This window comes from Apodemus sylvaticus, chromosome 2 (assembly GCF_947179515.1).
Source record: "Apodemus sylvaticus chromosome 2, mApoSyl1.1, whole genome shotgun sequence".
NCBI lineage: Eukaryota > Metazoa > Chordata > Mammalia > Rodentia > Muridae > Apodemus > Apodemus sylvaticus.
In genome coordinates, this window is record NC_067473.1 from 114,401,730 (window position 1) to 114,429,445 (window position 27,716).

The window sequence follows — 27,716 nt, forward strand, 5'->3', positions numbered from 1 at the left end:
GTCCCAGGGATGAAACTCAGGTGGCCTGGCTTTCAGGGCAGGTGTCTTTACTTGCTGATCCATCTCACCAGCCCTCTGACAACCGGTTGTCTCAATGCCAGCACCACCACCTGAAGGTGGGACTCAGTGCTATATTATCAGTTATCATCAGTGCTATGTTATCAGTTATCATCAGTGCTATATTATCAGTTATATACCTGCTAAGGCACATACTATAGATCCCGAGAGGGTGTCTTTATCGACTGGTTTGATTGATGTGTGTGTGTATGTGTGTGTGTGTGTGTGTTATATATGTGCATAGGTCAGCTGTCAGATCCTCAACTTTTCCTTATTTTTTGAGATAAGGTCTCTTATTAATCCTACAGCTTGTGATGTAAGCTAGACTGGCTAGCCAGTGAGCCTTGGCATCTTGTCAGGCATGCACAGAGGCCTGCATGCCTCTGTGGCTGTTTCCTCAGTCCATGGAGGATGTTAGAGGGTCCTCGGTCTGTAATCAGTTGTGCAGCTCCTGTGGGGTAAGGGTTGAACACACTTTGCCGCAGCTAAAGTCTTTGTACAAGGCATGGCACGCCAGCACTGCCCCCCTGTGGCCTCAAGATGGCTTCCCAGAAGTCCTCTGGATCCAGGCATTTCTTGGGCTTCTAGAACCTTTGGAGTCTGGAAACTGCTCTTTCTCAGCAGCTTCCGGCTCCTCATCCTGCCTGCCTCTGGCCTCCTCCCTGTCAACCTGGCATGGTGGCCCCATGGAAACCCACAGATACAGAGTACAAGGCCGTCAGGATGAACAAGTTGCCCCTTGAGGAGTCTTGAGCACGCTCACTTCCTCTTCAGTCTCTTCTCACAGGCTCCCGGGCCTCGGCAGAAGACTGGACCCCTAGCAAATCTGTCACTAAGGTCACTTCCTTCTTGAGTAGGTGGTGTCCCGTGTCTGCCTCTCATGTTCATGCCCTCTTTCCGTCCTTGTTCTAGGGACCGCCTCACTCACAATGACATTGTGGCCACCACCTACTTGGGTATGTCAAAGATCTCTGCCACTGGAGGAGAGATAGAAGGTATGTCCCTCCTGTTCCCTCCCGTCTTGCCCCGTCCCTCCACACTCTGTCCTATACCTCAATACCTGGGAGTCTGAAGGAGAGCCTGGAGGAGAATCCAGTGAGAGTTCCCTCACAGATGCCTAGTGCTACACACTGAATGGAGACTACATACTGGATAGTCCTGGGGGTGGGGTGGGGGTAGGGTACTACATGCTGGGCTCCACCCTGCCCCGAATGCCCCGATGATTCCTATCTTGCAATGGATTTTATTAGTCTGATAATCCATTGTCAGTTTGTAAAAAAATTAACTAGTGATCTAAAAGAAGACTATGACATTTACCTATGAGCTACCCGTAAGTCCATCATTGTGGGCAAGAACAGCCATCTGGGACACACAAACACACACACACACACACACACACACACACATCATACATACCTATATATACACTAAAATGAGTTGTTTGGTTATTGCTTCTTATTACTTGGCAATATTAGGCCTAGGTCTTAGTTTCTTGTGACTAAGTATTCTTCTAGAACACATTATTATTTTTTTTGACAGTACTGGGGATTGAACCCAGGGCCTTGTACATTCCAGACGAGTCTAAGAGCTGGGTTACACCTTATCACTCAGGATCCACTTGTGATAAGTGTATATGTCATTGTGAGTGTGGATGTGGAGTACTAGGCATCTTCTGATTTTCTTCCTTATAAATAACTTTGCAATGAATGCTTTCTATAGCTGAGTTACATGTTGTGCATAGTTACAGCAGCAGAAGCAGCATGGGTCTGGAACGATTGCATAGATGTTAAGAGCATCTCCTCCTCTTGCAGAGGGCCAGGGTTCGGTTCCCAGTACCCATATGAAATCTCAGCTGCCTGTAACTCCAGTTCCACGGGATCTGACACCTCCTTCAGTGCCTCAAAGGCTGGAAGCACCTGGTGTACATACATACATCCAGGAAAACACACAAAATAAAATAAAATAAATAAAAATAAAAGTAAAAATAGGCTTGTGCTGTTGGGGATAAAACTCAGTGCCTCAGACGCTAGGCAAGTGCTCTACCTCTGAGCTGCACTGCAGCTCTGAGTGCCCTCTCACATCTGTGTCTGAAGTGAAAGCCGGCAAAGGAATCTAGCACGTTCAAGTCTTTCTGTCAGTTCTGAACTTGCCCATCAAGAACTCTGAACTAAGTTATGCTCAGCGACTTCCGTACACTTGCTATGACACCATTTCCACATGGCTAAGGCAGCACTGGGGCTGCTGCTCCACCATCACCTCCTCAAAACTGGTTTTAGTGATGTCAGCAGTGTGTCTCAGCTGCTCTGTCTCTGACATCTCTCAATGCCTGCCATCTTTCTCACTTCCTGAACTGCGCAGTGTCTCTTGAGCTCAGCCCTCGGTGTTCTGTCTCCGTGGTCTTCTTATTAGTGCTTGCTTTTGGTATCTGGGTTATGCCGGCTCTGTAAAATTAATCGGAAAGATTTAAAGTCTTCTAACATCTGGGAACAGTTTATATAACATAGAATATAGTCTTTTGAGGGTTTGAAATAATTCACCCATAAAACCACGTGGGCCTGGTGCCCTTTCTGAGTGGGTGTACTGATGGCTCTTTATAAACTTTGCTGTTTCTCTTGTGATCATTGCTATTTTTAGGTTGTTATTTTTGCTTTTGTCAATTTTGATAATTTATATTTTCCTAGAAAAACATCCCTTATGTTGAGGCTTTAAGATATGTACACAGCCTTTCTCATGGTGACTTCTAGAATTTAGGAACTTTCTTCAACCTGTGCTGTTTCTTTCTTCTTTATTTTGTTTGAATTTTCTTCTTTTTCCCTCAATTAGCCTCTCAGCCTTTAAAACAAACAAACAAACAAAAAACTTTATTGGAGATTTCAGTTCTGGATTCCTTAACTCTATTTAGGCTTAGTTTTTACTATTTCCTTCTCAAAATTTCTAACTAGCTTATGCTTTTCAAAAGTTTTCTTATCAAATAACAAAAATATGGTCTGTCTTATAGGCAATGTATAGATATTTGGTAATCACCTAGGTTGTTTTTTTGGATTTGGTTTTTTTGAGACAGGGTTTCTCTGTGTAGCCCTGGCTGTCCTGTAACTCACTCTGTAGAACAGGTTGGCCTCAAACTCAGAAATTCACCTGCCTATGCCTTCCAGAGTGCTGGGATTACAGGTGTGCGCCACCACCGCCCTGCATCATCTGGGTTTTATTTAAGCCTTTTTTCTTTTTAAGTTGGAATCTTCTGTAGTCCAGACTGGCCTTGAACTTGTTATGTTTGCAAGGATGGCCTTGAACTCCCAGAGCTTTGTGTGTAGGGCAGGGCATCTGTATATCTCTGTCACTCTTCAGCGTTGCTGGGTCATTGGCCTCCTTCCCAGTGGTCTCTGCTTCTGCCACCACCTTTCATGTGTTGAACTGCTGGGACACAAGTGTGCACCCTTGTCTTAGTTAGGGCTTTACTGCTGTGAACAGACACTATGACCAAGGACAACATTTAATTGGGGCTGGCTTACAGGTTCAGTCCATTATCATCAAGGTGGGAGCATAGCAACATCCAGGCAGGTGTGGTGCAGGAGGAGCTGAGAGTTGTACATCTTTATCTGAAGGCTGCTAGTGGGAGACAAGCTCCCAGGCAGCTAGGATGAGGGTCTTAAAGCCTCCCCCAACAGTGACACACCTACTCCAACATGGCCACACCTACTCAAACAGGACCACCCCTTCTAATAGTGCCACTCCCTGAGCGGAGCATATGCAAACCATGACAACAATCACACCTGGTTTGTGTGATGCCTATGAAAGAACCCAGAGTTTTGTGCTTGCTGGCCAATGCTCTGCCAAGTGAACTCTACCTCCAACCTTTAGTTCAATTCGTCCTTAAAGCCCACTCCCCCTTGAATATGTATCACACTTCAAATTTGTTTTGGCGTATTTGCTGAGAAAAGTTTATTCTGGGAATCTGACTAGATCCTGAATGAATCTAGAAGATGCTGGTCAGGCGGAATTTCTTTGTAAATTCCAAGAAACAGCTTGTCGGGGCCTCCTGCTGTGTGTACACTACTGAGTGTGCTCACTCAATGTGAGATGCCGCTATAGTGCTGGGTGGCCGCCCTTGTGCTGGACGCCTAAGGTTAGCCAGGACACCTCCTGGAGATTCTTGCTTGAATTTTATCTGAGATAAGCATCTTGAGCTGAATGATTCTTATTCACGCCTCTGCCCTGGACAGCTGAAGGCAGGATGGCGGCAGGATGGCGTAGTCTTGAGAATCCTAGCTCTGAAGCCAGCTGGGGCTCAAGTTCTTTATACTCAGGGGGGTCACTCAGTCTCCTCTCCACAGAGTGGGGCTTCTCATTGTCTTTCTCTTAGGAACCCAGTGGATCGCCCCGGCTCTGCTGGTGTCTGGGATTCCGTGGTTAGAGGCAGCGGGGATTCGTACACCCCGCCTTCAGTGTCGTACACCCTGCCTTCAGTGTCGTACACCCCGCCTTCAGTGTCGTACACCCCGCCTTCAGTGTCGTACACCCCGCCTTCAGTGTCGTACACCCTGCCTTCAGCGTCATCTGCTGATCTTTTTTTCCTGCATCAAGTCTGGTCCTCTTTGCGCTGGTCCATCTCCCCACAGAAGTTATCCCCAACTTGCCTGAGCCTGAGAACCCCAAACTTTTTCTTGTGGCATTCAGATGGAGGCTCTCCTGACCCTTACGGATGTGTGTTCGCCTTTAAGATGGAGGCTTTCGTGCGTAGCACAGTCTGCTTGACTCCTCTCAGTGCCATTCACTTTCCGTTGAGCATGCGCTATAGAGGTGTTTGCATAGGTAGGTCGGGGCGTCCTTTATCTCTGCCGTTCTGCAGCTTTGCTGGGTCATATGCCTCATGCCCACTGGTCTCTCATTCCCTCTTTTTAAATCTTCTGAAACATTTTTCAAAATAAATATATATATTTTTTTGAGACAGAGTCACACTACGTAGCCCTGACTGGCCTAGAATGTGCAGCTTTCCCGGTGTCTGGTGTACAGTGCTTGGAGGAAGCTTGAACTCATAGAGCTCTGCCTGCCTCTGGCTCAAGTGCCTGGGTTAAAGGTATATACTGTATACTTGGTGTTTTTCTTTTGTTTTTCTTAAAGGTAGGGTTCTTGTAATCTCAAACTGGCCTTGATTTTACTGTGTGAGATCAAGCCTAGAATGACCTTTAATTCTGATCCTCCTGCCTCCACTCCCCCAAGCACTGGGATTGCAGGCATGTGACACCATGTCTGATTTATGTAATATGGGAAATTGAACACAGGGTTTCATGGATGCCAGGCAGCTGAGTTATATCCTCAGTCCCAAAGGCTGGTTACAGAAAATCCCAAATACACACCAAGGTTGAGACTCGCCCAGTGACCTCCTTGGTGCTCTCCTCTCAGTGTCTAGCATTGATCTGCCATTCTGACCCCATTGACGAGACTTTGAGCAATCTAACACGTACTTCTGGAATACTTCTGGAAGGTATGCCATCAGGGAGTGTGTTTCCCTCCCAGATGTGAAGACTCTCTCCCAGAGTGTCCACACAGTCCACTGTGTCTAACCAGTCCACACAGTGAGCTGGTTAGAGGGTTTGGTAACTGTTGCTTTGCACATACAGGTAGCAGCGTGAGTTGGGGACAGCGTTTATGTGGGTAAAAATGAGGCAGCTCTGGCTAACCTGTATGTCCAAGTTTGCTTCAGGTTTCAGACTTGGTACTGTCTCTGTCTCTGAATACAGGAACTAATGAAGGTCAAGGAACAGTATGGCATTTTTGAGTGTTTTGGGGGGAAGTTTCTGATATGATACAGCTGTGCCTCTGTATTCAGCCATCTGATGAGAGTTTAGGCTATCCCCAAGCCCCATTATCCTTTATTTTTGATGTATTCATTTCGTAGTTATGTCTTCTTTTTATTGAATAATTTATTTGTTTGCTCACTTACTTATTGTACTGGGAATCACATGTAGGGCCTCGGCAGGCTTGCCAAGGCCCCACCACTGTGCCGCACATCTATCCAGCCTCCTAGCACAGGGGTTTTAATGAGGTGAGAAAGTTGTCTCCATGGTCACTAGATGGCGCTCAAGTCACGAGCAACCCAGTGTGCTCAAGGATGGGCCACAGATTGTTCTTGTAACCAGTTGAAAACTTCTGGAATGTGCAGCAAAATAGCTAGATCAATATGACAACAGAGCTAGATTTATTGATCAAATTGGGTTATTCTTTGGGACTCCCCGTAGAGATGGGCCCCTTTCCTAGGGGGACGCAGCTGTCTGGCCTGGAGCTTGTCACTTCCTTTGCCTCTGGCTAAGTTTCTTTTCCTATCCTCTCTTGTATTTCTTCTTACTGTGCTGGGAAGGCATGCTACCTTGTTTTCTTGTTTCTCCCGAAACATAACACAAACTGTACTCTATGTTGGTGCAGTGCTTGCCCAGCGGAAGCCCTGGGTTCTGTATAAACAGGGTGTGATAGGTCTGGCAGCTCAGCACTTGAATGGTAGAGGCAAAGGGATCAGAAGTTAGAGGTCATCCTGGTTATATAGTGAGTAAAAAACCCACAGGGCTACCTAATTGAGACTATCTCAAAACAGCAGCAGCAGCAGCAACAGCAGCAGCAGCAGAAGCAGCAGCAGCAGCAACAAACAAATCAATCAAAACCATTCTTTCTGCCTTGAGCCTCCTGATCAGGTTCAGCCTGGGGTTTTGCTTTTGTGATCTTGTTTTTGTCCCTAGTAAGGATAAGACCCAACACTAACCTTTTAAGCACTTCTTCCCATAGTTTGCCTGGGCACACTGAAGTATTCTTTGGACCCCGTACACCAGTGTATTAAGGGAAGACTTTATTATTATTATTTTTAAAGGTCTATGCCCTCTTAGATGTGGCAGTTCTTTTGAAAGGTAGGAAGCTCGTGGGGCCTGTGATACTTGCAGGCATCTTTGACGCCTTTACCCATGTGGACATTGTGCTACGGAACAGCACTGAGAACACCAAAGTTGTCTTTGGATTTTGGATGACAGTGAATTTCCCAGCAGTCTCCCCCTTTCCCTCCTGCCCGGCCCGGGCGGGTGTCAGGCAGCCAAAGCCGTGGGCTTGGGGCTCTGCCGAGCCTTGGGAGTTGGCAAGGCTGGCTGAAGGTAATGGCTTGGCTTCTCCAGAGTACACTCGTGTCCCCAGGGACCGCCTGTTGAGCTGTGACTTGTGGCTGGCAGCCTGCTCAGTCCCTTCCAGTTCCTCCAGGTGAGGGGGCTGGGCTTCACGCTCACAGCAGAAGCTGGGCGTGTTCATCTGGGACTTGGGGCTTCCTTGGACCCAACTCTCCAGGCTCAGGGGAAACACAGTGAAACACTTGCGTTTTGGCAGCAAGACGACCAGGACTAAATGGCGGCTTTGTGTTGGGTGGCTTCTCTGCTCTCCCTGCCCTTGACTTTACGAGCTGTCTGCAGACACAGGGGCGAGAACCTGGGCTGAACCTCAACATCAGAGACTTGTGACCTGTTCTCAAGTTGGGAAGCACTGGCCTAAGACGTCAGCAGGCCTGTGCCAATGCCCACGGTCATATCTGCTTATGGTTCCTAAATGACTGAAAATACAAACAAACAAGGGGGCCTGTGTGATTCCAGCCACCAGCAGCAGGTGGTTAGCTTGCTGGTGGACTGGTAGATAACTGTCTCTGACTGGCTACCAGGTTTTCCGGGGCAAAAAGAGCACAGGGGTCCCCTCTATGACCCTGCTTTCATTAGTCCAAGACCACAGGCTTCTGCTAAGCATCACGTGGGAGGAGCTTAAAGCGGAACCTGCGGACCACAGCCGTGCCTGTGTGTGCCACTCTCCTATGCCAGTTCCTGTCGATAGGAATATCTTTACGAGGTGCACTCTCTGCCGCACTGATTCTTGCCAGCTAGCCTTGGGGGCTGAGACCTGGCTGCCGGGATCTGATGTCAACCCAGGGCCTTGCTCTCTTTAGGGCTTCAGTTCTTCATCTCGGCCTTTACCTCCAGGCTACTGTATCTGTGAGCCGCCAGAGCTGTCCAACCTGGACTCTCTGCGCCACTACGAATGAAGAATTGTCTTGGACCACATTAGATCCAGGATGTCCAAGATACACCCTGATGGTTATAAGAAAAAAATGCATTATTTTGAGTGACCTGTAGACTGTTTACTGGATATCCTCTGACAGTTCCTAGCAACTATCATGAATCTGAGGGAAAATAAACTGGTTAGAATGTTCTTATTATGACTGTGCATGTATATGTTCATGTGCATATATATGCTAGCATTTCTTTTTTGGATTTGGTTTTTTTTCCGAGACAGGGTTTCTCTGGGTAGCCCTGGCTGTCCTGGAACTCACTCTGTAGACCAGGCTGGACTCGAACTCAGAGATCCGCCTGCCTCTGCCTCCCAGAGTGCTGGGATTACAGGCGTGTGCCACCACTGCCCGGCGCATTTGTCTCTTATCTTCACTGGAAGTGGCCTGTAGTAGGAGCCAGACCCTGGTGGTTCATGTTGAGGAAATAGTTGCCGTCTGTGGCAATACTAGAAATGCCCACTAGGTGGAGATGTTGTGCCTTAAATGGCCTTGGCTCAGTGTGCTGGGCCCAAGTGTCAATGTGCTACTTGCTTGGGTTTGGAGCCCAGAGTATTTGCTTGTCCACACCGGCCCTGTCCTGTTTCCCCTTTCATGTTTCTTTCTCTGCATCACTTCTCCTAATCTACCCATATATAATGAAAAAAAAAAGTACATTTTCTCCTGGGTATTGTTTCTTGAGTCTATTGAATGGAGGTTCGGGTCACAGACGCGCGGAGGGCCGTCTGGTTGGAGTTGGGGGGCGGGGTCACGCCTTCCTTTGTTGTCCATTCACAGCCGTCTGCCAGCTCTCCGCACAGACTCCTGTTCATGTAACCATCACCCAGCCGCACCCATCCTAACCTCTCTTCCATTTCTTTATGCTTTAGAGGAGCCTGCAGGTGTACTCAAGCGTCCACAAGCCGCTGACCGTACGTTGCTGTCACCTAGGGACCCACGAGGGGATGGGACATTGGGGTTTCTGCTGGAGGGGAATTTTCTGACTTGCATGGAGGGGACTGAGCCACGGCCGGGTCTCTGAGTTGACCACTGGGTAACTGATTACTTGTTGCTTTCCGGCCGGGCTCCTCTCCATCTCCCAGACTTCCTAAGCTTCTTACCTCAGCTGGCGCTTCCAACATGGGGGACATGATAGGCCAGGGGGATGGCGAGGCATCTTGGGGGATCTGGAGGTGGCCAGGGGGATGAGGAATGCTTGAAGTATAATTCATGAGATCAATCATAATCGTGATAAGCGGTCCCCCGAGTCTGATCATTCCGAGCCTTTCCCCTTTGCCTCCCAAAGCCAAACCCTGTCCGCACTGGGGTCTGGAGGAGGAAGCGTGTGGCAGGGTGATAGGCAGGGTAGCTGGCTCTGGCTGCCCCCTCCCCCCTTCCCCCTGCACTGTCTCAGCAGCATGGCTTGGGGTGGGCAGCCTCAGCTGCTGCTGAGCAGGTCTCAGGTCTGGGTGGACAGAGATACCCACTTGGTCCTGGCAATGGCTCTGCCTTGAGCATTCTGAATGTCCTGCCCTTGCAGGGTTTCAGAGGTCCTGTCCCAGGAATGACAGCGGTGGCATTGTCAAGAGAACATGCACCAGAGAGGGGGGTGATGATCCTCTGCCCACTTTCTAACGTGTCCCACAAATGTGTGTGTGAGGAGGAAGGGTCCCTGGGACATGGCTTCTCTGGTTACCTGGCTCTGAACCCACCTCTGTTCCCCTCCCCCATGGTCTGAGCTGCAGCTCGAGTGAATGTGGTAGGCTGAGTGTGCAGCATCCTTGCTGTCCTGTGCTCAGTCACATCTCTGAGACTCAGTTTCCTCATCTGTCAAATAGCAAGCATGAGAAATGCTTGAAGTATAATTCATGAGATAAATCATAATTGCGATTATGGCAAGCAGTTAGTAGCAGTCCCCTGAGTCTGATCATCCCAAGGCTTCCCCCTTTGTCTCCCAAAGCCAAGCCCTCATGCTGAGGACTCAAGGGAGAAGGGGAGTTGCTTATAGTTATTGCTAGTGTATTATTAGCTATACATGTTCATACGGTATATATGGAGGAAACCGAGGGCTAGAGATGGGATCCAGTCTGAAGGTGGATAGGTGGAACCCTAAAAGGATCTGTAGGGACACCTCTCTGATACCTTCTTGTATCTTCCAGTGGATGACAACCTGGGCTTCCTCCCCACTTTTGGGCCCTGTTATGTGAACCTTTATGGCAGTCCCCGAGAGTTCACGGGCTTCCCCGATCCTTATGCAGAGCTCAACACAGGAAAGGTGAGTGGCCACACACAACCTCCCAGGGTCTCCAGCCTGGCCTGGCCCTGTGTGGGCCTAGATGATATTCCATAGGCCTCATGAGGCCTGACCAAACCCTCAGAGCACTTCCTTTTGTTTGGCCCTCTGGCTTCTTTCTCCTGACCTGTTCCCTATCTGCATTCCAAGACACCCAGGCCCATCTCCCTTAGCTTTCACACCCTTGGATAAGGCCTGGGGTTCGGTATATCCCCACTCTCTAGGGGTGAATTAAATTATGTTGTCATGTGCTGTGTTTTCCCGCCCCCTTACCCCTTTGCTTGTGACTGTGACTTTCTCTTGCAGGGAGAAGGTGTGGCCTACCGAGGCAGGGTTCTGTTGTCCCTGGAGACCAAACTGGTGGAGCACAGTGAGCAGAAGGTGGAAGACCTTCCTGCTGATGACATCCTGCGCGTGGAGGTGAGGACACGCTCTGGGAGAGAGCTGGCTTGGGGATAGGAACAAGGATCTGCGAGAGGCTGTGGTAGAGGGCCTTCTTCAGTTCTGACCTGCATTTACTATAGTGGCACTTCTCGGGCCCCTGCGTGTCAGGGATAAGGAGAGAAGAGTGTGATGTCCTACCCTAGGGATGCTTTGAGGTTTGAGGGAGATAGATGAAAGTGTCACAGAAACTCAGACCTTAATACAGCTGACGAAGAGGTCAGCGAAACACCATTTATCACTGATGTCCTCAAATCCAGCATGCCACAGCGTACCTGTGGTTAACCATTTTTACAGACAAGGACTCTAAGGCCCCAGAAATATGAGAGCCATGCATGGTCTCCAGGAGCATTTGGACACCGTGGTTAGCTACCTCAGGTGTCCATGCTGTCCCTCCCATCTGCCAGATGCCTCATTTTCCCTGTCTGTAGTCATATTTACCTTAGGAGACGGTGGTAAGACAAGACTTGATGTGTGCATACAGTAGGCGCCCAGTAAGTGTTATCTGTCATCATGGCTCCCACGATTCAAAGCTCACCTGCTCAGTTCCTTTCCCCCAGCTTCCGAAGAGGTGACTAGAATAAAATTATGTTGTTTCATGCCAAGACGCATGGCTGTTTTGCATTGTCTCAGCCCTGTGCCTTGGGCTTGGAGGGGCCAGCTTGAGCTATACATCACGAGCTTATGGCCGAGGCTCCTGTGCAGACTGTGGGGCTGCATGTGTGCGTGTCTGGGCAGGGGCTGGTCGTGGAGAGATTTCTGCCCCTTTAAGGGGCAGATGAGGTGTAGGAGCCCCTGCTCTGTGGGCTTGCTGGTGCCACTAATGCTGGTTTGGATTAAGGAGCTGCCTGACCCTGGAGGAGAAGATTGTATTAGGAAACATGTGCACAGACCCAGAGAGAGTTTGTCCATTCAGTAACCAGGTCTGGAGACTGTTCCTTTGGACCACCTGTCACTCTCTGCCCAGCCAGAAGGAGTTTCTGGTTTTTGGTCATGGCTAGGGTCTGCCGTCTATGGGATCCACACTGCTGGGGGGGGGGGGAGCTCTCGTTTTTCTCCTCCTGTGATCTCTGGCCTGCTCGCTCTGCCTGCAGAAGTACCTGAGGAGGCGCAAGTATTCCCTCTTCGCTGCCTTCTACTCAGCCACGATGCTGCAGGATGTGGATGATGCCATCCAGTTCGAGGTCAGCATGGGGAACTACGGAAACAAGTTCGACACCACCTGCCAGCCGTTGGCCTCGACCACCCAGTACAGCCGGGCAGTCTTTGATGGTGGGTGAGGCTGGAAGGATCCTGGGTCGTAGGGCAAATGTCAACTCTTGCCTCCTGTGGAAACCACAACAAACCTGTGGGGTGTTCCTCTCCTATAATTCTTGTCCCTCATACTCCTCTTGGGGGGCCCACTGCACCCACAGTTTAGATTCCTGCAGACCTGACCATCTGTGGGTGCCCTGGTCCTGAGCTGTCGCCGTCATCACCTGGGGCCTGAGTGTTTGGCTTGGAGACCTTGAGCTTGGGTCTTCCAGAAACATTCTATCAGCCCTCTTATTTTGGTGTGAGAGTCAGAGTCTGTGCCGTGCGCAGGCACCTCGTTTGGCTACTGGGAACTGCCGGCCATACCACAAGCATTTATAAGGAGAAAGCAGAACAGGTCCTGACTCCTGTCTTGTGTCCTCTCTCAAGTTGAGCCGGTTCTGAAAGCTCTGTGGCCTGAGTTCTATGCACTGCAGAATGGCGGCTCACTGCCCCAGCCTCTGCCCGGTGCTCAGGTCCTCTCCCCTCCCTGCAGGATGCCACTACTATTACTTGCCTTGGGGCAATGTGAAACCTGTGGTGGTACTGTCCTCATACTGGGAAGACATCAGCCATCGAATTGAGACTCAAAACCAGCTCCTCAGGATCGCTGACAGGCTGGTGAGTGGGAGGGACCCTGTCCAGACATGGAGTCTGGTCTCCAGCCAGAAGGATTGCAGACTTGTAGAGATGGGGTATCAAGGGTGCTGGGGACGCCCCAGGTGGATGTGGGAGATGACTGAAAGACAGAGGGCTGACAGATAATGTAAGTGTCAGGATATGCCTGGTGTTCTCTAGTTCTCTTTCTGTGCCATAAACTAGGGCTCCAAACTTAGATCAGATGGCCTTCATGGCTGCTGAGGGAGAGGTGTGGAGGACGGAGGAGAGACCAGTTAAGGAGCACCAAGGGGACACCATGGGGACAATGGGAGGACGTGAGAGAGCAGGACCGAGTATCATATTTAGCATATCATGGCAAGGACTCAGGGGAGGGTGAGATGGTCCTTCGAGAAAAATGGCTTTCTGGGGGAGCTTGTGGAACTCAGGCTGCCAGGCCTTGGTACATTTGTCTTGGGGAGATGAGGCGCTTTGAGAGAAATGATCTGGGGTTCAAAGCACGGAACCTTTGAAGGGAGAGGGGTAGAGTGTTTGAATATAAGGGAGATTCTGTTTGAGACTGAGGAGAGGCTCCTGGGAACCCCTTTGCCCTTCTAGGCTGCCTTATGTTTAGTCAGGGCATGCAGGAGGCTCTTGCGAGGGCTCGGATGTAAAGGCCAAGGGACGGGAGAGGATGCTGGGAAGCTGCTGGCCGCCTCAGGCAGTGGCTCCAGGCTCCCTTCCAAGAGAGCATCACCCGCGTGGGGAGTGAGTGTGGCTACGTGGTAGGAATAAGGGGCAGCATGGGCGGGGGAAGGGCCAAAGAGACCTAGAGAAGGGAGGCAGAAAGACAAGGAAGGGGTGGTGCCCTTGAAATTGGTAGCCGGTGGTGGGGGCAGCTAATGCCTACGGGAGACTTGAGACTTGTCCTGCTGTCCTCTGGGCCCCTCATGATTCTACCAGAAGATTGCAGTTCCCAGACAGCAGGGGAAGTTTTCTTCCTAGTGTTTGTCCCCCAGGGTGGAACACAGGTCACATGCCCTGATGTGTGGAGAGGGCTACTTAGGAGACTGAGGCAGCTTTGGGCTGACAGATATTTTGAGGTTGGCCTTCCAGCCCAGGACCTTGCTATAGCACAAGTGCCCAGAGAAGGGGTTGCGATGAAACTCCAGAGAGCCGGCTCTGGGGGTCTGGTCTTTATACCCGTTGCTGCCTGCATGGCTGCTGGGGGGAGACCGGCTAGATCTAGATCTGGCAGTGTGGGTGATTCCAGAAAAGATGGACCAGTGTTGTCTCAGAGAGATCCACTCCCCTGGGGAATCAGGCTCGACACTGAGGCGGGAGGGGATGCTCTCAGGCTGTGAAAAATCTCTAGTTAGCAAAGGATCCATGTGTGAAACTGGCTTGAAAACTGGGGCGTGGGGATGCATGGACCATTCTGGAAGGTTCTGGAACCAGATTGAGTCTGGCTTTGCCTTTTCCTGCTCCTACTATCAATTCCTTTCTGGCTCCGTGGCAGGGCCTGGGGGTTGGGTCCCGTTCTGTGGTGATACTTCTGACCTAGGGTTGCTTGTTCCTCAGGAAGCTAACCTGGAGCAGGTCCACTTGGCTCTGAAGTCACAGTGCTCTTCCGAGGATATGGACGCCCTGGTGGCTCAGTTGACAGATGAGCTCCTCGCAGACTGCAGGTAGGGGGTACTTGGCACCTTCAGATGCCTTTCTGGCTCAGCCAAGGCTGTCTCCTCAGGAGTGTTCGTGTGTGGTGGTGAGCAGAAGCACGTCTCCCAGCCACGCTTGGCCAGCAGTCTGGCCAGTGCTGAGCCCAGAGGTGCTGGAGCCTGCACCGGGAGTTGAAAAGGTGACGTTTAGAACAGGTCATAAATCTCCCCGCAGCAGCAGCAGCAGCAGCTGTGGGCCGGGCGACCGGCTCACCTGAATGGGAAGCATTGTGTGTCTGATCCCCGACCTCATAGCTCCCTGATGGAATCTCCAGGAGAAGCTGGGGTGGGGGCACCCCTCCTTCCCCCAAGGCCATGTTGTCGGGGACCATGGTTTCTGTTTAGGCTTTCACTGTGCAGGGATGATTGTCAGCTTCAGGAAAAGAGGGCCTGGGAATGAGGAGGAAAGGGAATGCTGGTCAGGGGAGCGGCAGGGGGGGCTCACCCCAACATCTCGTCCACACCCGGGAGGGCTAGGGGTAGCACTGCGATGGGAGCTTTGAAGTTGAACTTGGCAAGAAGGATGACTTCTTAATAATACCTAATCAACAAAGGACTGGCACTGTGAGGAGGCATGAGTAAAATGAACCATGATGACCACAATGACAAACGCAAGGAGCCAGGAAACCTGCCCCTCACCGCAGTCGGCTGGTTTTGGGTGGCTCTGCCTCAGAGGGCCTTGGTTTCTCAGCCATGAACCCAGGCTTGGTTATAGCTACTCTCCTGTACTCTCTGGGGTTCCATAAGAAGGTGGCCATCTTCCCTACCCTATCTTCCCCTTTCTCAGGCTAGCTGGAGAACACAGTTGAAGGGCATCAGGGAAGTGTTCTCACTGTGAGATACATGGAACCACTGGCTAGGTGCCTGCACACCCTGCTTAGGAAGTGATCCCAAAGGAATTGCCCCGCCCTGCCCCACCCTAAACAGGTCACTCCTTCATTCTCCATACCTTCCTGAGACCAGGCTCAGCCCCAGCTGTGTTGATAAGGGCACAACTTGAGCCCTCTAGGTATGGCGTGGAGTGTGGGAGCTCAGAGCAGACGCGGCCGGGGGAACTCAGGCAATCTTCCCAGAGAGAGTCCTGGTGGAAATGGTAAGGTCCAAAGTGGAGAAGCTGCTCCTCAGACCAAGGCATGTAGCCCTCAAATGCCTGCTATCTTCAGGGCTACCAAGGACAGTTGATTCCTCACAAGGCAGGCTTTAGGGGCTCTGCCCAGGAGAGCTCAGGCTTGGAGAGGACGGAGACTCCTGAGTCAGATGCTTGCTGAGGCTTCAGGACAAGAGAGGAGACACGGGGTTGCAACGTGACCTAGGATACAGGCAGCTAAGGCAGATGGATGTGGAGGGAGCAGAGGCTAGCACAGAGTTTGTGACAGGTACCGTGTGGGACGTTTCTGTGTATTCTATTTACCAAACATAAAACTCTGATCATACCATCCTCTGAGGGCCGAATAAGGAAACTGAGTCACACAGAAATTTGATTGACACACCCAGACCCATATGTGAAGTAAGTGGAAGAATATCCCTCTACTATTCTGTCATAGATAGGACTAGGGGCCCTGGAAAGGCCCAGGGTGATGCTGTAGCTATGGCCACAGCAGCTGGGTGGGCTCTGGGGGCCATTCCCTGAGAGGCTTAGCAGGAGAGAAGCAGAGTGGGGTCCATGTGATGAGGCATCAGGAAATGGCCGTGGTCTGGAGGAGGAGGGACCGTGGTGCTGGAGGAGCCCCTTGCATGGGCCGGGCGGGGCGAGGGAGGCATCTTCTCAGAGCATCCCATGCCTTGGGCATGTCTACAGAAGTGCCCAGTGATGCCACTTCTGGACTGCGGCTGGCAGGAAGTGGTTTGACATGGGTCAGGGACTCCAGATCCTTCCCTCTGAGCACCACCTGAGGCTGCCACCATGCCGCCTGAGGTTTCAGCATAAACAGCTGTCATGGCTGACCTGGGCTGATTTCCTGCTATCAGCCTTACTGTCTCCAGCTCGAACCCTTCCCTAGCTCACTGTGAGCCTCCCCTCACCCCTACCCCCCACCCTGCCCCTGCACCAATGAACCAAAGCTCTCTTCCCTGCACTCTGGGCTGCATGTGTCCCTTTCTCCAGCCTGGGGCAGGCTGTGTCTAAGGCCACACATGCCCCACACAGACTCAGTCACCATCTCCTGTGTCCTCTTGGATCTACTCTATGGGTTCACCACCTTCAGAGATCACAGCACAAACCATAGCACTTCTCACAGCCTTCATTTCCTCTCCCCTCCTCAGCTCAGTCTCCTTCCTTCCTTCCTTCCCTCCCTCCTTCCCTCCTTCCTTCCCTCCCTCCCTTCCTCCCTCCTTCCCTCCTCCCTCCCTTCCTCTCTCCCCCTCCCTCCCTTCCTCCTTCCCTCCCTCTCTCCCTCCCTTCCTCCTTCCTTCCTTCCCTCCCTCCCTTCCTCCCTCCCTCTCTCCCTCCTTCCTTCCTTTTGCCCTTTCTTCCCTCCCTCCCTCCTTTTTTCCTTCTTTCCTTCCTTCCCTCCTCCCTTCCCTCCCCTCCCTCCTTCCTTTTGTCCTTTCTTCCCTCCCTCTTTCCTTCCCTCCCTCCTTCCTTTTGTCCTTCCTTCCCTCCCTCTTTCCTTCCCTCCCTCCTTCCTTTTGTCCTTCCTTCCCTCCCTCTTTCCTTCCCTCCCTCCTTCCTTCCCTCCCTCCTTCCTTCCCTCCCTCCTTCCTTCCCTCCCTCCTTCTTTCCCTCCCTCCTTTTTTCCTTCTTTGCTTCCGTCCCTCCCTTCTTCCCTCCCTCCCTCCCTCCCTCCCTCCCTCCCTCCCTCCCTCCCTCCCTCCCTTCTTTACCTGGAGAGGACTGTTTTTTCCCACAGGGTGCCTAAGAACCCTCCCTTCTGAGTCATCTCTGGCTTGCTGGACCCTCCCCATCCCATAATGCACCCTTGCCTCTGCATTACTTTAGGTCACCATGCTACCATCAGCTACAAGCATTCCTATCCTCCTGCACAGGAGTAGTTCCTGTCAGCCCTGCAGGTGCAGGCCAGGGCCAGGGCCACTCTTTTTTTCTCCCTGGGAAACACTCCAAGGCTCCTCCTGTGGGGAATGGCAGGCTGCCTCAGTTTCCCCTCGTGAGAGGGCAAAATTGGGGGGATGGTCATCTCTTTGGACTCAAGAATAAGGGACTGGCCCTGATAAAATCACCAACTTGGTCCCCAGGGACAGGTGGTGACTTGGTGAGCAGCCAGGTCTGCTCCCTGGTGTTAATGAAGTCCTGCCTTGGCCCACCTTCCATTTGGAGGGAGGGCTAGGGTGAAGTTCCCTCCGCAGACTCCCGTTCTGTACCCCAGCATTGGGCTTTTCTGGGGGTGAGAAAGAGCCAGGGCGTCTTTGAGTGGTGAGAACTTGTCTAGGGAGTCTTGGTTGGGTGGTCCGCTGGAGGGTCCTCTGCAGCTTCTGACCCAGGCTGGGCTTCTCCAGGCCTCGGCTCCACTGTGCGCCAGGGCCCCTCACCCACCACGCACGGCCTCCGCCCGCTGCTGCCGCCGGCCCGGGGCTGCCGTCCGCGGCACCCTCGGGGCAGTAAATATTATATTACCACAGGGTGTGCAGTACGTGACCTGAGACGGGCCCCGGGGCTTAAGTTTCCCCGAGATGGAGCTCGCGCACCCGCTCCCCCCACCCTAAAAATTCAATTAAAAAAAATAACAGGAAAGACGCAGCGCGCCGAGGGCCTGCCAGAGCGGTGCCGCGGCGCTCCGGCGGTAATTGGTTCTGCATAGCTCGGGGAAATTGGCAGAAAAAATAAATCAGCCGGGAGCCCGGAGTCCAGACGCTGCGGGGAGGGGGCGGGGGCTGCAGCGCAGAGCGGGCCTGGCTCGGCGTTGACGAATGTCCTGTTTGAGGGCAAGGGCCGGGCCAGCTGGAGGGTCCTGCTCCGGGAGGGAGGACTGGAGTTCGCCCATTCTTTTCGAGCATTTCCCTTGGGTGTGCACGTCTAGTCCTGGGACGCTGTGGAGCTTCTCCGGGGCTTTAGAGAGCCCTTGTGTAATAGTCCGGGATCAGAGATCTTTGTGCCCCCACACATGATGGAGTTTTAACTTAACTCGCTTGGGCTTCAGCACTGTTATTTGAGGGCTGCAGTACCCTAGCTGTGCTCAGAAGGCTTTCCAAAGCTCAGGATTCTGGGAGGGCCGACTTCGGGGCAGCCAGGGTGGATGCTTCTGTATTCAGGGCTGCTGGCCTCCCCACAGCGTCTGCAGTAGCTAGTCAGGGGGTCCATAAATTTCCTTCTTGGAGAGAGTGTGCGCCCAACACAGAAGGGATTTATTTCAGTGTGGGACAATTTAGCCCCTGGCCTCTGCTCTAGACTACACAGGGGCAGGAAAGAGACCCTCTAGGTCCCCTGAGAGCTTTGCAGTCAGTGGGGTGAGGTGGGGTCTGGTGGGGCGGGGTGGGGAGTACTCATACGAAAGAACCCACTAGACTGCAGGGTGAAGGTTATCCCAGAAAGAATAGCCGGGGATTAAGGTGGCATATTTCAGAGCAGGAGCAGGAGGGCCGGGGTGTGTGAGGAAGGCTTCCTGGAGCAGCAGGTCACACTGAGGTGAGCATCCAGTAGGCTGGCAGTGGGTAGGGACTCTATAAATGTATGTACTTCTGTATACATGCGCCTGCCTCTGTGGTGGGTGGAGCCCCGGTGAACACGTGTATTCCACCTGCGTATTCCACCTGTCTCTCACAGTCAGCCCCTGTGTGACATCCATGAAATACCTTCTGCCACCCACCTTGACCAGTACCTGTTCCGGCTACGTACGCGTCACCTGAACCAGATCAAAGAGGCTGCTCTGGCCTTGAAGCTTGGTCACAGTGAACTCCCCGCTGCCCTGGAGCAGGCCGAGGACTGGCTTCTGCATCTCCGGGTCCTGGCTGAGGAGGTAGTGAATCCTGTGGGGCCTTTCTTCAGCCTTCCTGCCTCCTGGAGAGTAGACCAAATGTTTACACTGTGGTACATTCCTGGGTCTGTTGCTAGGTGACCTTGGGGGCAGGTTGCTTAACCTTCTGAGCTCTCTTAGGCCTGTGTGCAGCATACAACAGCATACTGACTGGGTGTTATGGTGTCTGACTCAGAGTCTACTCAATAGGTAGCCTATTGAGGAATGCCAGAGTAAGGCTGGTACCAGAGCTCAGGGTGTGGGGTGTCTGGCTCTAGGTCTCATGATGAAGCCCGTCTCTTCAGGGACCTGACTCCTTCTTGCCCACTAGTGCCTGTCTGTAGGAAATATGGGAGGTGAGACAGGATGGTACCTGGGCATGTACGTGGAGCTGGTGTGCGGAACAGACGGGTGTGGAAGGGAAGTGGGAAAAGCTGCCTGGAGACGGTGATGAGCCTTAGTTTCCCTGGGCAGGCTGGTAGACACATGACCAGCTCCCTGGGTATATCCTCATATGGTGGGGACGGTCCCCAGACTGCTGACTGGCAGCCTCTGGAACCTTGCTCCTGATCCCACCCTCTGCACAGAATTTGTAGTGGCTGGGAGAGGGCAAGGGCAAGTCCCCCTCAACATCCTTTCAGTTCCTACCTCTGAGACTGAGACCTCAGTCTCTTAGAAGAGCCCTGGGAAGGTGGTAAGGAGCCCCTGTTGGGTGGCGTCTACTCTAAGTCTGAAGACCTTAGGGTCCTAGGGTCAGCAGGAGGAAGAAGGAGGGACATCTAGCAGACCACACCCTCCCTGCTCCCTCCATGCTAGAAAGGCATGGGCATCTCAGAGACAGTTGTGGGGGCTCCTCTCTGAGCTGAGGGCCAGACGCAGGGCCCCGAGTGGGCAGTGCGGGATGGGAGCTGAGTGAGCGAGGCAAGACCTTGGTGGCCTTGAGTCAGGGATCAGGCATGACTCCGTGCATGTTCCCACCGCCCCCTGACTGCCACCCCTTCTCCAGCCTCAGAACAGCCTGCCAGATATCATCATCTGGATGCTGCAAGGTGACAAGCGTGTGGCCTACCAACGGGTGCCCGCCCATGAAGTCCTCTTCTCCCGGCGGGGCCCCAGCTACTGCGGCAGGAGCTGTGGGATGCTTCAGACCATCTTTCTGAAAGTGAGTGTTCTCTCTGCTGGGGTCACGGTAGGGTTTTCTCCACACAAGGCCTTTCTTCAGCTTCCCCTGATCCCCCATCCAGTCCTGTTCTGGAAGGAGTAATTGAGTAAAATAACTTTCTTTTTCTTCAGTTCCCTCCAAACTCTTCAGATCCCATGTGGTGAGTCTAGGAGGCTTGCTGGTGGGTGCTGGAATGTGGGGTTGGAATAAACTAGAAAAACAAAGTGTGATGGCACTTGCCTGTAATCCTAGCACTTGGGAGGTAGAGGCTGGAGGACCAGGAGTTTAAGACCATCCATGGCTATACAATGCGTTTGAGAACAGCCTGGGCATAAGATGTAGTTAGAGGTGTAGAAGGAGGAGGAGGAGGAGGAAGAGGAGGAGGAGGAGGAGGAGGAGGAAGAGGAGGAGGAGGAAGCAGTAGCTGCAAATTAAGAGCTGTGTGTGTGTGTGTGTGTGTATGTGCGCGCACGCGCTTGTGTATATTTATGTGTATGTTCAAGACTTTATTGCTTACTGGGGATGGTCTCTTTCAAGAATCCTCAGCTACTATAGATGAAGGGAAAGTGAGTGGGTGCTTGTGGAGGGGTTCCCATCCTTTTTTCTGGGCAGATGTTAGGATACAGAGCCCAGGTGGCTTTGGCCATAGCTGTGGCCAGATGATCAGAACACAGTGTACACCTCATGAGATACCTTTTCTGTGTGCAGCTATTCTTTTTTTTTTCTTTTTTATATTAGGGCTATGCCTTTATTTTTATTTTTTTATTTTATTCGATATATTCTTTATTTACATTTCAAGTGATTTTCCCTTTCCTGGATCCCTACTCCCCGAAAGTCCCATAAGCCCTCTTCCCTCCCTCTGTTCCCCAATCCACCCCTTCCCACTTTCCTATCCTGGTATTCCCCTACACTGCAGCACTGAGCCTTTCCAGGACCAGGGCCATTCCTTCCTTCTTCTTGGGCATCAGTTGATATGTGAATTGTGTCTTGGGTATTCCAAGTTTCTAGGCTAATATCCGTTTATCAGTGAATGCATACCATGAGTGTTATTTTGAGACTGGGCTACCTCACTTAGTATGATGTTCTCCAGCTCCATCCATTTGCCTAAGAATTTCATGAATTCGTTGTTTCTAATGGCTGAGTAGTACTCCATTGTGTAAATATACCACATTTTCTGTATCCATTCCTCCATTGAGGGACACCTGGGTTCTTTCCAGCTTCTGACTATTATAAATAGGACTGTGCAGCTATTGTTAGTGGCCAGGAAGCCAGCTCTTTGCCTCTAGTTGCTCCTAATGTCTCTGCCTTCAAGGCCCCCTCAGCCTTGCCTCCGCCCCGGCCCATTGCCCCAAAGCCTCTCTTACAGCTCTTCCTTTCTTTACCTCACACCTCGGAGCTTCCAGGAGGTCACCGTTGACCACATCTCAGCCGTGACACTTCTGAGCTGAGCCACCTGCTGGCTGCTGACTGACCAGTTGTTGTTGTTGTTGTTGTTGTTGTTGTTATTGTTGTTGGCCAGCCATTCTTCTTGCCCCTTGGGGTAGGAAGAGAGGGCTGGTTTCAGCTGCATAGTCGTGTGAATGGCTTGTCAGAGCTGGCTGGAGTTCTGGCTCTCTGAAGAGCCTACTTTCTTCCCACCTATTAAATGAGATCGAGGCCGTCCACCTTACTAACTCAGTTGAGGACGGAACTAGACCATGCTGGTAGCACTTGGTGAACTAGGTGGTCAGTGGGTGCTTGTTCCCCTCTCCCTCTGCTCCCCACTTCCTTCTGGGGTTGTCCCTGTCCCTTGCTCCAGCACTTGGAGACGCATCCTAGGCTGGGTGGTTTTATGTCAACTGGACACAAACTAAAGTCATCGGAGAGGAGTGAGCTTTAGTTTTAAAAATGCCTCCGTAAGATTGGGCTGTAGGCAGGCCTATAGTGCATTTTCTTACTTAGTGATGGATGGGGGAGGGCCCAGACCATGGTGGGTGGGGCCACCCCTGAGCTGGTGGTCCTGGGTGCTATAAGAAAGCAGGCTGAGTAAGCCATGAGGAACAAAACAGTAAGTAGCACTCTTCCATGGCCTCTGCCTTCAGGTTCCTGACTTCCTTCAGTGATGAACAACAATATGGAAGTGTAAGCCAAATAAACCTTTCCTCCCCAAGTTGCTTTTGGTCATGGTATTTCATAACAGCAATAATAACCCTAACTAAGACAACTGGGACTGAGATAATTGGTACACTGGGAGATTGGCCTTTCAGAGGGGAAGGGTTTTGTGTGTGTGTGTGTGTGTGTGTGTGTGTGTGTGTGTGTTTGGCAGGAACAATGACCTCACGACCTTCCCACCTGCTCCCAGACCACCTGAGGACATTCTTTGTTTGATCCTAACCTCAAGTTCGTCCTCCCTATCGTTCTCATAGGCTGCCCTTTTCTTGTGTATGTGGTGTGTGGAAGGGGAGGCAGTGTGGGAATAGGCTGGTAGGCTCTGCGGCACTTCTACCTCCATTCTGACCTCTTGGCCCTGAAGCCTCTAAGAGAATGTGAGCTGAAAACTCCCTGATTCCAAGTGAAGGGGGAGAAAAAGGATATAGGATTGTTTCTCGAAGTCTTCCCCGCGGAGTTCATGAGCCTGCCAGTAGCTTCTGAGCAAGCGCTACAAAAATGTTGGCAGCGGGCGGAGACCAAGCAAACACTGGTGTTCCCTAACTTAAACCCAAGCTGGAAAAAGTGATCGCCAGCGGAGGAGAGGAGCCCCAAACTAGACATTTCTTTATTTGCTGTTGCTATTTTAGGTTGGGAAGGCTGGCCCCGTCTGGGGGAGGCTGGTGGTGGGGAGCTCGGGGTGGAGGAGGAAAGGGGGGCAGGAATTCCTGCCATGTCCCAAGGGCTGGTGGCTTGGAGGGAAAAGAACAGCTCGCCACCCTAAGGGAGGAGATGGCTGAAGTGAAGACCACAGGGAGTCCTGGGGTAGGAAATGTCTCCACACTTCTCCAAGGGACAACTGAGAGTAGGTGGACACGAGGAACCCGAGAGGGTCAGCCAGCTATGGTCTGTGCCACTTCCCAAGCCTTCTCTCAACATGGGCTCTACCTCCAGAGGTCCAGGCCTTCCCACCAGCTTGGGAACCCTCATTCTGGCTTCTTCTGAACCCACACAGACTCTCCCCTGCTCCCTCATTCGGTGAGGTATCTCTCACCATGCTGTCTCTGCTAGGGCACAGGGTGTCATTTTAAGAGGGAGGAACTCTGCTCCCCAAGGCCGAATCTGACCTTTGGTTTCAGTCAAACGGTGAAGTAATCGCAGGGAACATATATGTGTTTTTAAATGTTGGGTTGTTGCGGTTATTCTACTTGGCAGAGCTTCTGAAGCCTCCGGGATAAAAACCAGCTGAACAGCGAAGAGTGGTTAACATGCTGATAAGCACTTGAAATTGTGGGGACATTGGACGCAGTGCTCGCGCCTCGCCAGAGCATGAAGTACTGAAAATGAAATGAAGTGGCTTTAATGGCTCCTCTCCTGGTGCTCTGCTGTTTCTAGGGTGGTGCTGTCCAGCGCAGCAGCCACACAGAGCTGTTTAAATTAGTTAACACCCAATAGTGAAAACCCCATGTCCCCGGTTACGTGAGCCACTTTTCGGATGGCTTGTGCGGGTACCCTACTGGACCTTGCAGAGATGCACTACAATGGAAAGTTACCTCAAATGGCAGATGTCAGGCGGCGGGGGAGGGGACATTAGAGACCCTATTGTAGATATGACTCCATCTGTAGGGAGTCTCTACATGATTGCTATTGTCTTCTTTGATGAACAGGACTCTTGGGGAGAAAAACTATGATATTTGGAGTAGTCCCCCAACAGAATCCACCTGCCTGGGTGTTGAGTTGTTACTCCCAGACCTGAGGGGCTGTGTGTGTTTGTGTTTCTTTGATCCCAGTATCCTATGGAAGGCGCTCCTGGTGCCCGAATGCCCGTGCAGATCCGGGTCAAGCTCTGGCTTGGGCTCTCTGTGGATGAGAAGGAATTCAATCAGTTTGCCGAAGGGAAGCTTTCTGTCTTTGCCGAAACGGTGAGTGCCCGCTAGCCTACTGGCCCTTGGGTTCTGAAGATGTGTGACCCTTCACTTCTCCTCTTTTCTTGGTCTACAGTATGAGAACCAGACGAAGCTGGCGCTGGTTGGGAACTGGGGCACAACGGGCCTCACCTACCCCAAGTTTTCTGATGTCACAGGCAAGATCAAACTTCCAAAGGATAGCTTCCGCCCCTCAGCTGGCTGGGCCTGGGCAGGAGACTGGTTCGTGTGTCCAGAGAAGACGTGAGTGGTAGTCCCATGGTGTTGAGTGCTAGGCTAAGTACCCAACCATTGAGCCCACTTCTGCCCAGTTCTTCTTCCCAAGTCTTGAGCCTAGTGATTCCTTCTACCTGCTCCTCGCTGATCACAGAGACTGTGGTTTAGACCCTCCCGGGGCTGGGGCTTGGCAGGAATAACTCACTCAGAAATAAAGTGCTGTGTATCTGGGGATGGTTCAGGTGGCAAAGCACTTGTCACCCAAAAGTGAGGACTTGGGGAGTTCTGTTCCTTGGAGACCATGATAAAGCCCAGTGTGGTGCCTGTCTGTAACCCTCCTATGAGGAGACAGGATCAGGGACAGGAGGATCCCCTGAGGCCTTTGGGCCAATCGGCTTGTCATATTCAGCAGTAAACAACCCAGAGACCTTGCCTCAAACAGATGGATGGTGAGAACTGAAACCCAAGATTGTCCTCTGACCTCCACATGCACGCCATAGTATGTGTGCATGGCCTTCCCCCCACAAATCTGCCCCTTCCATGTGTATGCACACACACACACACACACACACACACACACACACACACACATACATTCATACATATACAGAGTCCTTCATTATTAAGCATACTTTGGGATTAGCACCCAGCCATGTGTCTTGTTTTTCTCAGTCACTCTGTCCTCTCTTTTATAGTTGGGTGGCATCCAGTAACTTTTTCTTGAGCTTAAAGTATAACCCAGAATCAAGCATTAAATCTTCAATGTATAGCTTGATGACATTTTCTTAGCACTACCCATTGGGCTTTGGGGCCTCCTTTTGGTCCTTCTTTTCTTGTATCTCGGGTGGCACATTCTTTGACTTGTGACCATCTCTTCCTGTTCTGGGCCTCCTTTCCACTCTCCATTCCAGTGTCTTAGCTCTACCCCTCCATCTGTGTCAAAGAGAGGTTGACAGTGCAGGTGGGCTGAGGTATGTGCCCTCCTGGAGGTAGAAGATAGTGGGGTGATCCTGTTACTCCTCACCCCGCCCCCCACTAGCCTGCTCCATGATGCTGACGCTGGTCATCTGAGCTTTGTGGAGGAGGTGTTTGAGAACCAGACCCGGCTCCCTGGAGGCCAGTGGATTTACATGAGTGACAACTACACAGATGTGGTAAGGGGCTGCTGCAGGTGGGCAGTGTATGCTTTTTCTGGGGTCCTGGGTGTTGGGTCTCATGGAGAGCCTGTGACTCAGAAAGATGGATGCTTTCTCTCCTGCCCCTACTTGCTGAGATGATTGATCTGTGCTCCAGAGGAATGGCGACCTCAAATCATGTGGGTGCCCAGTCTATCTCCTCACGCTTGCCTGTTGTGTCTCTAGAATGGGGAGAAGGTACTTCCGAAGGATAACATTGAATGCCCGCTGGGCTGGAAGTGGGAAGATGAAGAATGGTCCACAGACCTCAATCGGGCTGTTGATGAGCAAGGTGGGAACGCATACGGTCTGGGGCCCCACCCCAGCCAGCTCCTAGTATGCCAGGGAGACAGCTGAAGGCTCCAGGCACTTGTCTGGCTTTCAGTGGGCTAATTCACTTGGGAAACTTCCTGAACACACCTCTACTTCAAGCTATCAATTAGGCCCAGAGTTTTTAGCTGCTCAGGGTCTGAGAATGCTCTACAAAGAGAGATAGCTTAGGAGAGATGGAGATTTGCTGACAACAACTAACAGGTTTCACCCCACCTCCTAGGATGGGAGTACAGCATCACCATACCCCCAGACCGAAAGCCAAAACACTGGGTCCCTGTTGAGAAGATGTATTACACTCACAGGCGTCGACGCTGGGTCCGACTGCGCAGGAGGGACCTCAGCCAGATGGAGGCACTGAAGAAGGTGAGCCAATGGGAGGTAGATGCGAGTGGGGCTTCCTGATGGAGACAGGGTAGACCTGCATGCATTAACAGTCATGCGAGTGAGCCGGTAGCATTCAGTATAGACCTGTATTAGTTATAGTTATATAGATATGGTGCTGTGATGAGACATTGTGACCGAGGTGACTTATAGAAAAGGAGTTTGTCTGGGCTTTCAGTTCCAGAGAGTTAGACTCTAGCCTATTCGAGGGGTAATGGTTGCAATGAGTAGGCATGACAGCTGGAAGGAAGCCCCAGCTCACACTGGAAACACAGGCAGGAAGCAGGAAGTGGCAGGAAGATTTCAATTTCAAAGTCCACTCCCAGAGACACAGTTTCTCTAGCAAGGCTACACCACCTGAACCTCCTTGAACAGTGCCATCAGTTGGGGACCCAGTATTCAAATTCCTGGGGGACATTTTCATTCAAAACACCATGAGACCCAGTGAATTCATTGACAGGTCACACCCAGATCCATTTAGCATTTTCCTGAAAATATGGGTCACACTCTGCACACAGATCACACCCCCACAACACAGACCACACTCAAAGCCTGTAGGTCGGACCAGGCTCCACAGATCACACCTGGCACTCATGCCCGCAAACAGAGTAGATATGAGTCTCTACTTTGATGGAATTTTCCTTCAGCATTCACTGACAGATGTCAAAGGAAGTGCCTTGTTTTTGGCTTTCTAGAGGCAGACTCCATCACATGGAGTCTATGCTATGGTAAGCCACGCTCGAACCTCACAGATGCCTTGCCTGGAGGCAGGGGATGGGCTGTACTCCCTTTGAGTTGTCTGCCATTGGCTACTGTCTGGTGGATGTCCTGTGACACACGCGTCTCCACAGGGAGGTGGCTTACTAGTAGTGGGGCTGTGTCCTGAGCCCACACTTCTGACTACCGGTGATAGACCCCAGTGTGAATGTGTTGGCTTGTTTACCTGGAACACGCCATTGAACACAGGACGGGCTCACAGTACTTGCCTGGGAGCACACAGGACCACATATGTTTGTCCCAGCCTGGGGCGCC

The 27,716-nt window shown here is 51.7% G+C and overlaps 1 protein-coding gene across 16 annotated transcripts in view; it reads left to right on the forward strand.

The window, feature by feature from the left end:
- Dysf (dysferlin) overlaps positions 1 to 27,716 on the forward strand; it is a 205,189-nt gene that overhangs the window by 80,204 nt on the left and 97,269 nt on the right. For 8 of the 16 annotated variants that reach the window (XM_052174136.1, XM_052174140.1, XM_052174142.1 and 5 more), the window contains 14 exons: positions 970 to 1,052; positions 9,007 to 9,048; positions 10,276 to 10,391; positions 10,716 to 10,829; positions 11,945 to 12,122; positions 12,640 to 12,764; positions 14,322 to 14,428; positions 19,176 to 19,368; positions 20,372 to 20,527; positions 24,445 to 24,576; positions 24,656 to 24,822; positions 25,835 to 25,949; positions 26,157 to 26,262; positions 26,524 to 26,666. In XM_052174136.1, the coding sequence (XP_052030096.1) occupies positions 970 to 1,052; positions 9,007 to 9,048; positions 10,276 to 10,391; positions 10,716 to 10,829; positions 11,945 to 12,122; positions 12,640 to 12,764; positions 14,322 to 14,428; positions 19,176 to 19,368; positions 20,372 to 20,527; positions 24,445 to 24,576; positions 24,656 to 24,822; positions 25,835 to 25,949; positions 26,157 to 26,262; positions 26,524 to 26,666 (1,777 nt within the window). The remainder of the gene's footprint in view (positions 1 to 969; positions 1,053 to 9,006; positions 9,049 to 10,275; positions 10,392 to 10,715; positions 10,830 to 11,944; positions 12,123 to 12,639; positions 12,765 to 14,321; positions 14,429 to 19,175; positions 19,369 to 20,371; positions 20,528 to 24,444; positions 24,577 to 24,655; positions 24,823 to 25,834; positions 25,950 to 26,156; positions 26,263 to 26,523; positions 26,667 to 27,716) is intronic. The other 8 variants (XM_052174138.1, XM_052174144.1, XM_052174146.1 and 5 more) reach the window with 1 other exon arrangement.